Source organism: Myiozetetes cayanensis, unplaced genomic scaffold (genome assembly GCF_022539395.1).
Source record: "Myiozetetes cayanensis isolate MyiCay16 unplaced genomic scaffold, myiCay2020 scf439, whole genome shotgun sequence".
NCBI lineage: Eukaryota > Metazoa > Chordata > Aves > Passeriformes > Tyrannidae > Myiozetetes > Myiozetetes cayanensis.
The window spans coordinates 24,712-37,975 of record NW_026087675.1 but is presented as its reverse complement, the minus strand read 5'-3'; the positions used below and the strand labels follow the sequence as shown (position 1 = coordinate 37,975).

The window sequence follows — 13,264 nt, the reverse complement described above, 5'->3', positions numbered from 1 at the left end:
ATCCAGCCCTGCAGGCAGCAGTGGAATTGGGGCAACTCCTCCTACCCACCCACAAATGTCCCCTTTGCTGACTGGAGCTCACTTGACTGGAGGTGACCCAGTGCTGAGGCTCTGTCAAGGACATCTCTCTGTATTCTTCTGTGGGTGGGACTGTGAGGCCAGACAGAGAGAAAACCCGTGCTAATTAAAAAAAGAGAATGATGCACCTATTCCTCTGTACCTCGGTCTTGGCACAGCGCTGCTTTTCTGCTTCCTTCAGACTCAGCCAGCAGTGACATCTTGACACGCTGGGGGTTATGAGCCTTGGGCAAGAAGGGAGTTAAGGGAGTTTGCCGCTCTCTGCAAAGGTCACTGGCTCAATCCAGTGAAAGTAAAGAGGACACAAATGCCCAAAGAGCAGAAATCCCCACACGTGTCACATCAAATCATGGAGAAGCTAATGAGGCCAAGCTGCCTGGTTAGAGCAAGTGTGTTCTGCTCTATACCATTCATTTTCTGGTGTTACATATTTCAGCAAGTAACTTCCAGGACTTCCAGCACTGTGCTAGTGGCTGTGATCACAAATGATTCATCAGAGCCACTTAAACAAGAAAAGCCTTTCTGAACAAGGGCATTTCTGAGGCTCTTGCTTGGTTTTTTGCCTTTCAGCTGACCGTCTTTGACTTCAGGGAGGTGGGTCGCAGGTTCAGGAAGAAGCTGGACAGCCCTCCGAAGACAAAGTTGCCCAAGATTGTCCAGCAGCCAGACAAGAGTGCGAGCTCCAAGAACAAGGTAGCCTTTTCCTGCCCTTCTCCTTGCTGTTTGAGGTGACATTTGAAGAGGCTGCGTGCCTTGCCTCCAGCTTATTGAAACACCTCAGTGTCCAGGTCCTGTTGTCGTTCCAAACTGCTGGTGGTGGTGGTGGAATTCCTTCTGCTGGGGCAAAGGCAAACCATTTTCTCCTAGTGAGATGCTGGAGTCCTGATCTGTGCTGAGCCAACACCAATAATTTCTGATGAAGCTGGTGGGCTTTGCTGCACTTTAGCTACCATCGCGAAGGCACGATACCGGGGGAAGGCTGGGGCAGGACACAGGGGCACAAGCTTGCCATTTTCCCCTGTCCCACTCGAAGAGCCACCTCTTGCTTTGGTGTCAGCACTGACAAATGCTGGGGGTCATAGGATTCCCTCCACAGTGGCAGCGCTGGCCTTTGAAGGCTGAGGGCCTGAGGTAATTACTCCCAATTTAACACAACTCCAGTCTTACTCAAGTTGCCCGGTACTGCTGAGAAAAGAGCTGAACCTTATCCTCACCCAGCATTCACCTCATTTGTCCTACTCCTGTCTACTGTGGTACTTTCTTTTGCCCTCCAGCTCCTCTGGTGCTTGAGGTTCTCTTCTTACTGACATCTAAGCTCTAGAGTCTGGAGTTGTGTGGGCCTCAGTCTCCCTGCCTCAGAGTAAAGGTCATCCAAAAATTGTTTGCTAGGGAGTCTGATGTAAATTCTTGGGTTTCACTTACTGCTTGAGTGCTCAGTCAGTGCCCAGAGCTCTGGGACCCCATTAGCTGTGGGCTGTGCCGGAGGTAAGCGCTGCCTGGCATTTTGGAGAAGGAAAGCAGGAGAAACACCTGCCAAAAGAGCTGCTCAGCTTGAGCCTGCTCAGTGTGGTGCAGCAGCTTTTGATCAGCTCAGAGCAGAGGTGGGTGAGCTACTGTTCCCCCAGTGGCAGCTGGGCAGACCTGGTCACCAAGAGCCTGTACTTCACCGGGACCAACAGAGGAGTGTCACTCACGAACCTTCCTCCCAGCAGCTGAACCTCTCCCTGCTCTCTCTTTCCAGCTCTGGCCACTCGGCCGGGCCAAGACCTTCCTTGAGCCAAGCCCATCCGAGGTGGTGTTTCACAACTATGTCCTTGGCGAGGTCTGTGAAATGCCCCTGCTTCTGAGGAATAGAGACAAGGTAAGTGCTGGCATGTGGAGCTTTAACACTGTGCTAGAAAAAGAGGAGAGTGGTGTAATCCCCGTGGTGTAGAGCAGAGCAAGTATCAGCTGGAGCACATCCAGAATCATCACCTTGGATTTGCAAGATGGAAATTTTCCCTTGCTGAGGGTTCTCCCTGATTGCAGCCCTGCCTTGCTGGTATCTCCCCCAAAGGAGCTTCTTTTCCTTGAAAGCCCTGGATTGATGGGAAGGCTGTGCAGTTCTCACCTGCTCTCCTGCTTCCCCTCGAGTGCCCACCACCACGTCCTGTGGCTCCTTGGTTAATCTTGGTTCCTGGCGGGAATCTCTGCCTCTCTCAGCCTGTTTAGCTGCCTCTGTTCTTCTGTGTTCCTCCTTTTGCTCTTCAGTTTCCCAGTAAGGCCAAGTGTCTGGTCTCCTCTTGCTGGTGTGCCCATAGGACTTTCTCCCCACAGCTGGACTTCCCCACTCCAACTCAGTCTGTTAGAAGGCAATTTCTTCCTTCCCCCAGGATAATGTGCTGGTTTGCCTTCAGGTAGCCCATTCTGCCTCTGGAACAGGGCTGCCTGGCTGTGTGCAGGCAGAAGCCAGCAGATTCTCTGGGCTTGTTGCAAATGAGAATGACTTGGTTCAGGTGTTCTATCTCCATACTGCTGGTGCCTGACCTTCCTTCCCAGCAGGCATTGCCCTGCTGCCTCTGGCCGAGCTGCTTTGCCCAGGCAGAAGGGATTCAAGTTCACCCTCGTGTATGCTGTGCTTGTACCTCCAGACTGAAAGTCCTTTGGAGAAGTGGTCAAGGAAGGCTGTCACCAGGGCACACCCAGGTCTCCTCCTGTTTCCACAAGTGGCAAAATCACCGTTTTGTGTCTTTCCTGCAGGTTACTCAGCTGGTGACGGTCACCATGGACAGCTCACCTTATTTCAAGCTGGTCGGTCCCAATGGTGTGTGCCATCAGGTGCTACCGGGATCGTTTTGTACTATAAACATCCTTTTCATCCCTAAGGGGAACAAGGTGAGTTTGCAGGAACACCCTCTCTAAAGCCAGGGCATTTGCTGCACACTGGTTATAGCCCAGCCCGTGCTGTGAGGTCGGCTCTGGGCTGGGGGCAGGCAGCCTGGAGCTGGTCACACCTTGGCACGGCGTGGTGCTGCCAGTCCCTGCAGCTGGGCCGAGAGGGCTTTGCTTTCCCTCCATGCCTATTCTGGAATGTTCACAAGGGAAGAGGCAGATGGAACAGGAGGGAAATGACAGGGAGGGCTGTTGATGTTGAGCCATCTCTAGGCTCAGTGGAAGGGGTTTCATTATGGAAAATACCAGAGGAACCAAAAGATCCAGAGGCCTTTCTTTTTCCCCACTGGAATGCAGCAAAAATGATGATTTTCACATGGTCTCTTCTCCAGCCTTTATTAGTATGAATTAGTGGTCATTTTTGGGGAGGAAGAGGTAAATTCATACCCACAAAGGGTCACAGAAAACAGCACTTTTTCTTCTGCCATGGGGATGACACTCAACGCCCTCTCTTGTGCCAGGACCTTTTCCTGCAGGATCATTTCCATGAGCTTGTCTGCACCACCAAAAAGGAAACTCTCACTGTGCCAATCCGGGCCATTGGTGCCCGCCCAATCTTGGACTTCCCTGACCAGCTGGACTTCTCGGAGTGCCCAGTCAACTACAGCACCCAGAAGACTCTGCTGGTTCACAACAGCGGTAACCTGGAAGCCCAATTCAACCTCGTCACTGAGAGGTAAAGCAGCTCATCTGCCTTACTGCAAAACACCTTTGGGTGATGGCAGAGTTGGGAAAGGGTATCCCAGGGGAGCCAGAGCATCCGAGCTGCTGCACTGCAGCCACAGCTGGAAATGGGCAGGGCGTGTGGGGTCTGCTGTTGCATCTAGTGTTCTCAGCAGGATGCAACCCCTGAGCTTTGTCTCCCAGATCTCCTGGGGACTGCTGGAACGTGGTAGTAGTTGGTCTGCACCCTCCTGTGCACCACCACCTTCTGAAATGGCTGCCTCCCACTGTCAGCCAAATAAACCCATTCTCTAGGAGGCCACAAGCGTGTGGCATATCAGGGGGCCCCTCATCAGATGCCCAACGTGAGCTGTGTTGTGAACAGCCTGTGCTGTTCCTGTTAGTCAAAGCTGATCTGAGTTCCCTTGTCAGCTGAGGGCATCAGCCATCTCTTCTGTTTCATGAAGAACCTTTGAAAGCCAGTATAAATTTTCAAGCAGATTTCCTTCAGACTTCTTTTAAAATACTCAGAAGTTCCCGTGTTTCTGTTCTTTTTTAAATTTATTTTGTTCTGTGCTAAATTTTTGTCAAACCATCATTCATTGCAGAGTATGGGGGAGATGAGTTCATTTTATCCTACAGGATCTTCTGAGGGCTGGATGTCCTCAGAAGAGAGTCAGTAGCTGTTGCTGATGCTGTGTGTTCTGTGTGTCTTCTGCTGACTGTGGTTGCTTTGCTCCTTGCTTCCACAAGTCAGCTGAAGTGAACTAGACTGCAAATATTGTCCCCAAACCTCCCCCACGAGTCCTGATCTCTCTCTTGGTCTTGCAGCCCTTTCACTGTCAGCCCAGCCTCGGGAACCCTCGAGGTTGGTGAAGCCATGCAAGTGACAGTGGAATATCGCCCGCTGGATACCGGGGATCATTCCGCATTCCTGGAGGTGCACTGCGACATAGGTGAGTGCTGGGCACTGCACGGTGCACTTGCTCTGCATCCTTCAAAATAGCAGAGCCCTTTCTAAGCAGAATAATGTTAGACTTGCTCTGCAAACTGCTTGTAGAAGTGTTCCTTTCAAAGCCTCCGTGTGTTTCAGTGCTCAGAAGTGAGCAAAGAAGGGGCCAAGGCTGAGTCTGTCCCTGTTCTGGGTGTGCTGCGTTGCTGTGTGCTGGTCCATCCCTGGGGGGACCCTGATGTTCTCCATCCATGGTGTTCTCCAAACAGCACCCCCACGACAGTCCTCTACCAGCCCTCCCCACTGTCCCAGCCACCTGAACTGCCCCTCCAGCAGTACCACCCCATCCCAGCTTTACCACAAAGAAAAGGGAAAGCTAGTTAGTGTTTAGGGGGTTGAAATCATGGACGCCCTCAAACAGGGAGGAGATTTTTGGAATCCTGTTTTGGTGAGTGTTGCTGAGTGGAGGAAGGAGGAACCCTGATTCTCCATTGCAGTGTGGATATGCAGGGCTGAAGTTGTATTCCTGGACAGTGCTGTGTGTGATGTGTGAGGTTTCCATCTGACTCTCTCCAACGCAATGTGTGTCTTGCTCCCCTCTGTCCCCTAATCTGCTTCTCTGTTGTCTTGCCACAGACCCTTTTTCTCTGTTGCCCTCTACATTTACATGTAATTTCTGTCTAAGAACATTTTCAGGTCCTCAGGTTCCTTGATGACAAATCATGACAATTTTTTCCTTAGTCTGATTTCCCAGGCCATCTACGCTCTCCAAAGCTCTCTCATCTGTCTCCCATTTGATTTCTAGGAACCCCATTCAGTCTTTGTATAAAAGCTGCTCTGTACTTTTAGTCTTTCCTTCTGCCCTTCTTTCTTTCATTTCAAATGCTTCAGCTTGGTGTTTGAGATCAGAATGATATCAGATATTTCTAGACTGATGTGGCCGTGGGTTTGGACAGGGAGGGGATGACGGTTTTCATGGTGTTGATTTTCTAGTGGTTTGTGATATTGAATGTTGTAGAGCATTGTGTCTTGTTTCCTCACCTTTGTCCCCTTCTGCCGTGGGCTTCACTCCCCTTGCTCCCCTGGAGCTCCCTTTCTTCACACCTGCCCCCAGGAATCTTTGCTTGTCAGCAACAAGGGATTGGGAGAGACAGGAGTCTCGTGGGGTGCCTTCAGGAGAGCCTGGGCTGTGACTGAGTGGGGCTCCTTAGAGTCACCTGAAGGAATTTGGTGCAGAATTACCTGTGATCTGAGTGGGTCACCTGAGCACCCCTGACAAATCTCACTGTAAATATTGTCACCTCGGGGCAAATCTCTACAAACACACCCCGAAATAAGGTGCTTAAGTGGTGTCCAGGATATCCTCACACTGTTGGGATTTGATCAATGCACTGATCCGTGGAATTACTTATCCAGCTAAAAGCTGGTCACTTTCTTCTGTTTCCTGTGGCTTCCTCTGTTCCTTGTAATTCCATCAGCTGTGAGCTGAGTAAAGATTCCTCTTTGCTTTGTTCCAGGTCCAGATATCCGCACCAGACTTGTTGGAGAATCTGTGGACCTCAACATCGGACTGGGCAACTATTCTTTAAAACTTGACAAGACTTATCTCACACTGTCAAGCCACAAAACCATGGCCATCCACAACAGAAGTGACACCACAGTCCGATTCCAGTGGAAGACTTTTGTCACTGAGGAAGAGGAGTATCACCACAAGATCGGGTGGGTCTGAAAGATGCAGTGGCATACACTGCCTGAGGGTAAAACTAACATGTGGCCTCAGGGAGTGCTTGTGCTTTTGAGGGGTTGAGGGTATTAGGAACAGGTAGGTGTTCCTGCAAAGTCTGCAGGGCAGTCACAGCTCACAGTGAGAAGCCACAAAGTTGCTGGTTGTTCAGTTGTCAGTTCCAGAGAGGTGCAGTTTGCCCAGAGACAGGGGGACCAACCAGCAGCACGGGAGGACCGTGTGGCCATGTCCTCCATTTTGAAGTGCTGTGGCCTCCACCTTGAACAGTGTCAGTGACCTTGGAAGCAACTGTTCCTTTCTCATCTCTTGGCTGTGATCTTAAAACACTAGAATGATTCCTGCTGCAGCTGCCAAGTAATGGAGAGGTTAACTGTGCCAAAGGTCTGCAGAGAAGGCCAAAAGGAGGAAAAAAGGAAGGTGGTTCAAGGCTAGATGGTCCCCTCTCAGGGCCTCTGTTTTCATGCATATAACATGCATGAAATTTAATGTCACTGAAGAGATGCCATGCCTAAATTCATCAACTGGCCCTGCAAAGAAGTGGCTTATTAAATGAGCTGCTGCATTTGTTTCTCCCTGTGGCTGCAGGCTGTCTCACAAACTGTCCCGGCCGCCCCAGGACATAGCGAAGGATTTGATGATGGAACGCTATGAGGAGGTTCGCCTTTACTACGAGGAGCTTGAGACTGAGACAGCAAAGATTCAAGCAGACCCCTTGTTGTTCTCAGACGACGTTTTCACCATTGAGCCCTTGGTAAGTGATAGCTGAGAAGCTCCTCCTCCTCCCCCTGCCTGAATGAGGTCACTGGGCAGATCCCCACCTCAGCTGGCTTGATGTGCCCAGAGGGAAGACAGACGTCGGGTTTCTGGTGAGGCTGCAGAGCTGGTTGCAAAAAGCATTGCTACCCTGGGGGCTCCTGGCAGGCAGCAGGAATCTGCCTAAAGCTGAGCTCTGCTGCAAGGGCTCGATGTCAAGGGACCTTGGTGGGTGTTCTTGCAGTGTCCAGAGGGATCGGTTACTGTAGGAAGGGGCACAGCTTACACGGGATGTGTGGGGCTCACCAGAGGTGTTGAAGCATTGTCAGTTCACAGATTGACCTGAAGTGAAAAGGAGGCCAAATTCAGCCCAAGGTCATGGAAATGCCAATCCCTCCCTGTAACCAGGACTTAGAGCACGTTTGAGTCTCCCTTCCAGTATCATCTGGGAGCCTGGACACAAGACCTTGAAATGGACTTTTTGAGTTCTATTGCACACAGGGACAGAAAATCTTTTCCTGTTAATGCAAGCAAACCCCCATGTCCTTCCATCAACCAGAGCCCTGATTATGAGTACTGGCACAGTGTGAGATGAAGAATCCCTGCTGTCTGCACTGTGCAAAAGCCCTCCTCATCTTGCAGTAAACCCTACAATAATCTCAGCCTCTGCTTTCTTTTAAAATAAGTTAAACTAAGTGTTTTCTTTCCAAGGAAGGGGATCATGTTCTCTTCTTGGTTACTCCTAGAGCCCCCACTAAGACCAAGAACCACCAGTGTCAGCACAACAGCAGTTTCACACCACTGCAGCTGACAGCAGCATGATGTGACCAAGAGCTTGTGTCAGAGCAGTAGGAATATTGTAGAGTGGGAGCTGATCAGCTGAGCATTAAGAGCATCCTGTGGTGTGTTGAGCTGCTTTTGGAGTGTTTCCTCGGGCTCCTTGTGTTGTTCCTCCTTGCTCTAAGTAAAGGCTTGCAGGTTGAAAAGAAGAAATGTGATATTGGAAGGCAAATGGTTTGCTGTCTGTTTCTGTTGTAGGAGGGAGAGCTTGGTCCGCATAGTTCAGCGGAAATCAAGGTGTTCTTTAAACCCCAACAAGCCCAAGTCTATGAAAGAGTGGCCTACTGTGACATCTCAGGTACGGCTCCTTCTCTTTCTCTCACCCCCAGGGAGGGGGAGGTGCAAATACTCTTGCAGCCCACTGGGCTCCCGTGTAAGTGCTGGCAAGGGTCCATGGTCAGCAGGGCAGTGCTGGCTCGTGCACTGTCCCTGCGGCTTCCAGGTGGTCTCCCATGCAAGGCCAGGGCTCAGGACACTGATCCCAGAACAATCCAAGCAGTGCATGGATAAGCTTTCATGCCATGGGTTTGCCAGGATTTGCTCCAAGGCCAAAGAGCTGCACAGCAGAGCAGCTTTAGGGAACAGGCACTAAGCCCCTCTAGACCACTGACCTCAGGATGGGTCCTCATTACATGGATCCATCAGCAGGCAGTAGGAGCTGAGGTAGAAATGTGCTCCCTGAGCCCGGGTCACCTCCCACTGCCCAAACAACACCAGACCAGAGGTGGTTGAGCCCTGCTGAGCCCAGGCTGTCTGCAGAGGGACCACCCCTGGCCAGCACCTGCTTCTCTTCCTGTGTGTGGGCTTTGCTGTGCCCACACAGGGCAGGGAACGCTCGCAGAGCACAGCGTGGTTCAGGTTCCCCTGTCCTTCCTCTCTGTCTCTGCATGATGCTGCTTAGTGTTTTTCACCTGTAAGTGGGAGATGGCTGTCAGGCTTCCATCCAGGGGATACTCTGGGTTTGCCCATCGACGAGAAAGAGGTGGGAGGCCCGTGGTCCTCCAGCAGCCAGGTTCCTGTTCTGCAGGGTGCTGCAATCCCTAACCCAGCCACTCTGTTGCCTTCCTTCCTGCTCCAAGCTGATGGATACAAATGTCATGAAACAGCTTTTTATTTAGACAGTAACTGTGCAGGGTTTACTCAACAAATGCCATCTACAGGAATTACTCAGGGCTCCTGCTAACAAACTCTCTTCCTGCCCACCAACTGTTGTTGTTAGAGCTGTGGAAGGAAAGCACAAATGTAAAAAGATGCTCCCAAGGCATTCCTTGGGATGTCCTGCATCACGTGAAACTGTGCATCTCTGTTTGTTGACATGGTCAGATGAGAATCATGTTCTGAGACAGTCACCAAACACGGGGGGACATTCTGTGAACACCATGCTGAGTGTCAGAAAGCAGCAGAAGACTTTGTCAACAAAGTCCTGTGCTGTTGGGCCACTGCACCCCAATTTAGGTAGAAGCCAGGCAGCAATGCCCAGCTCTTTGCGAGCTTTGTCCCTTCACTGAACGGATTTCAAAGCTCCTCCAAGTGCTTGGGAAGGAAATCCTAGAATTGTTAAGGGGTTGGAATGGCCCTTAAAGATCATCTAGTCCCAAACCCCCTGCCACAGGCAGGACACCTTCCACTAGCCCAGGTTGCTCAGAGCCCCGTCCAACCTGGCCTTGGACACTGCCAGGGACGGGGCAGCCACAACCTCCCTGGGCAACCTGTGCCAGGGTCTCACCACCCTGACAGGGAAGAATTTCTTTTGTATCTCTAACCTAAATGTCCCCTCTTTCAATTTGTGTCTATTATTCCTTGTCCTGTCACTACAGAAATCATGTTTTAAACTGGGCATCGCTATTTCAGGGTGCAGACTGGTGGCTAAATGGGAAACAAGCCCAAGGGGTGGGTTAGAAATCGGAAGCCAGCCCCAAGGCGTATCTCCTGAGGGAAGAGAAGGGTCCATCTCTTCCCCTGGAGCATCAGGGGCTGGTCTCACCCATCTGGGAGTCAGGAAGTAGCACTGAGGCAGCCTGGAAAAAGCAGGATAAGGGAGTGAGAATTACAGTACTGAAATGGAAATCTCTCCCCAGGCCGTGAGAGCAGGCTGCCCCTGCGCCTCACAGGGGAAGGCCTCGGGCCCTGCCTCCAACTCAACTTTGAGGAATACAACATGGGGAAACTTTTTGTTGGAGAAACCTACAGCTATGAGGTGAGCAGCAGGGGCTGGGGTGGATCCTGATGGCTCCTGGGGCAGCGGGGAGCCTGGTGGACCTGTGGAATTTCTGGCAACTTGGGCAGTTGTGAGCAGGGAATATTTGACATACTAGTCAAATCTGGGGGTTTCACACAATCTTGAACCTTTTATGGGGTCTGAAAGGTGTGGTCTGTTGTTCATGAAGCCCCAGTTCCTGCTTTTTGGCAACCTCCCTTGGAGATCAGCTGGGATGCTTTCTGCAAAACAACCCCTCAACACATGAAAGCAACACTGGGTCAAAAAGCTGAAGTGTTCAGAGGCTTCTGTTCCAGCCTCAGACTCAAGGCACCTCTGTGCTTGGGCTGTTCAAGAGCAGCTGGAACAAACTGGCTGCAAGAGTCCACTGCAAGAGAGAGCAACTGAAAAAAGTAGAAAATGAGGCACTACATCATGCCAGACACTTTCAAAAGCTGTGCCATGGCTGGGAAGGACAAACTGAGTTGTATTCTTACATAAAAAGATTGTGCTCTCTCTCCATTTTTGATGCTGATACTTTATTACTTCTCACTATCAATGTACTATTGTCATTACCTGTGAAAAGGTGAATGAGTAACGATACTGATAGGGCTGTCCTAAGCAGCTCCACTGCAGGTAAACCTCAGCTCAGCGTGGATTCCCTCAGTTCAATTTGTAACACAAGTAACACACATGAGAGAAGAGTAGTTTTCAAGTTTCAAGGCAGAGGTTGAATACGGGAACTTGTCCTGTTGTACATTTTTGCCTTCTGCCACGTAGCAGCACACGGCATCTTCTGCCTTTGCGGGGTTAATCGTTTATTAGAAAGCAACTCAGCCTTCTGTAAGAAAGGTTCCATTTTGCTTTCTTGCTGTTGCAGGCAATGCTGGTTAACAAAGGAGATATTGACACTCCCTTTGAGCTCATCCCTTCAACCACCACCTACGGCTCCTGCTTCAGCTTTCTGCCCCAGCAGGGCATCATTCCACCAAATGGGCTCCAGCCCCTCCAGATCTCCTTCAGTTCCACCACCCTGGGGGAGTTCTGTGAAAAATTCCAGTTCAATGTGACTACATCCCCTAAGCCTCTGACCTTTACTATCAGGTGAGGAGGGCTCTGGGAGCTTGGGGGGCACATCTGTAGCTGTCTCTGGGTAATCATCTCCCACCTACCTCATCTGGTGGTGGAACAGAGAAAAAAGGTGTTGCCTGAGGTCTCAGCCTTGCCTCTGATGCTGGTGTGGGAGATGGGGAGCTCTGCAGCAGGGACTGTCACAAGGACTTGGGCATCATCCCATGGGCTGGTGCCTTTGCAAAAGATAATCCTCGCCCAGCAAAGGGGAGAAGGGGTGATGACAGGAGAGGCAATGCCCTGCCTGCCGTGGTGCCCCAGCCCCATCAGCAGCTGTGGGCTGCTGACCACTGCGCTTCGGCTGCCTCCTGTGCACACGGAGGCTGTGCTGAGCACAGGGTGGGCTGGTTCGACACCCACGGTGCCTCTGACACCAGCTTTTATCCCCCTGAGCCGGAAGGACGGCCAAAGGCTTTGCAGTTCCCTTTAACCAAGCCATTGCCTCCTCTGTCCTCGTCCTCGCAGGGGCCAGGTCACTGGACTGAGCCTGAATTTCAGCACAGGAGCCCTTGACTTCAGTGACGTCTCCTTTGGTGAGTGTTCCCTGGGCTTGGACGCAGCAGGAGGGATCTGTGCCTTGCCAAAATGGAGCACTGGAACAGAAGAGCATCTGTCCCTCCTGCCCTTCCACGGCAGCCTGCAGGGTGTTAAATCCAGGGCTGCTGATGGCATTTTGCCATCGTGAGATCTGAAAGGACCAAGGGAATAGAAAGTCAGTATTTTCTGGTGTCCTGTGTAGTCTCTTCTGCTCCAATCTCCCAATCCTTGCCAGCAGAATGACTGTAAAAGTCCTTGTCCCAGGAGGGCCTGGTTTTCCGTTATGGGAAGCAAGTCTCAGAGAGAAAGTGCTGTAAACTCTTGTGGGCAGCAATCACAGCCAGTGTGCAGCGTGGCTGTGATGTCCCCATTTGTTGGATAAGGCGAGACGTGGTTCCTGATCACTGATCTCAGAGCAAGCCTTGGGTTTGCCTCCAGTGAAGTGGGCTGTGAGTTGTACGTGCTCAGTCTTGTTGCCCCAAGCCAGGAGAAACCTTAAGGATCCTGCCTAAAGAAACTGCACTGGAGTGCTTTGCATCATGTTCCAGTTCCCCATTCCATCCTCCCTTTTTTTTTGCTGTAGCTTCTCCCCAGTGACAACTCAGTGCTTTTGTATCTTGAAAATGGTGGGAGCGTTGGCAGCGTTAACAGGGAATTGTATGGCTTGAATTTTCCGAGGAAATGGTCAGTGTGGATGCACACTCATCAGTGCGAAATAATTGATGGGGCTGGTTTGGGGCAGTTAGAGAGAGAGAAACTTGTGGTGTTCAGCAGGACTAAGAGTGGGCATTTCCAAGGCAGCAACCTGGGGTCAGTGTCCAAGTGATGATTAATTGCTCACTGAGCTGCTCAGTGAGCTGTCCTTCAGATAACAAAGAGCTAAAACTCCAAGCACAGTTTCATCCTGCCGGGATATTCCCACTGTGAGATGCTTGGTGCCTACATGGCCATTTGTGTCATTTTCCTAGGCTTTCCTCATACCTTGTCGTGCCGCCTGATCAACACCTCCGTGGTGCCCGTCACCTTCCACCTTCGCATTCCTGAGGACGGCCAGGGACAGCCCAGCCTTACCAGCTTCGATCAAATGAAAGACAACGATCACCCATGCTGGGAAAAAGGCACCTTGGCTCAATTTCATGAGAAGCCAAAGGAATTTACCATAACACCCAGCACAGGCACCATCCATTCCAAGGGATTCCAGGAGATCACGGTATGGGAGGAGTCTGGCCATACATGGGTCAGGAGGTGGGGCTGAAGCCTCACTGGTGTGTGGGAGGGCTTTAGTGCTGCCGGCTCTCAGCGTGTGCGAGGGAGAGATCTGCCCTGGCATGGGAGCTGGGTTACTCGGAGCTTTAGTCTCATTATCCATGATTATGTATAATGCTTTCATTTAGCCACCTGTGCCCTGACAGCTGCAAGGTGTGTTTAACAAATTCAA

At 51.2% G+C, this 13,264-nt stretch overlaps 1 protein-coding gene across 1 annotated transcript in view; it reads left to right on the top strand.

Annotated features, from left to right (window-relative positions):
* Positions 1-648: 648 nt before the first annotated feature.
* LOC126648054 (hydrocephalus-inducing protein homolog) overlaps positions 649-13,264 on the top strand; it is a gene marked incomplete at both ends in the record, with an annotated part of 37,323 nt that continues 24,707 nt past the window's right edge. Inside the window, 12 exon segments of the mRNA XM_050330730.1 lie at positions 649-771; positions 1,820-1,939; positions 2,818-2,952; positions 3,471-3,685; positions 4,504-4,628; positions 6,142-6,343; positions 6,954-7,119; positions 8,160-8,259; positions 10,040-10,158; positions 11,039-11,262; positions 11,755-11,822; positions 12,795-13,036. Of these exon segments, the coding sequence (XP_050186687.1) occupies positions 649-771; positions 1,820-1,939; positions 2,818-2,952; positions 3,471-3,685; positions 4,504-4,628; positions 6,142-6,343; positions 6,954-7,119; positions 8,160-8,259; positions 10,040-10,158; positions 11,039-11,262; positions 11,755-11,822; positions 12,795-13,036 (1,839 nt within the window).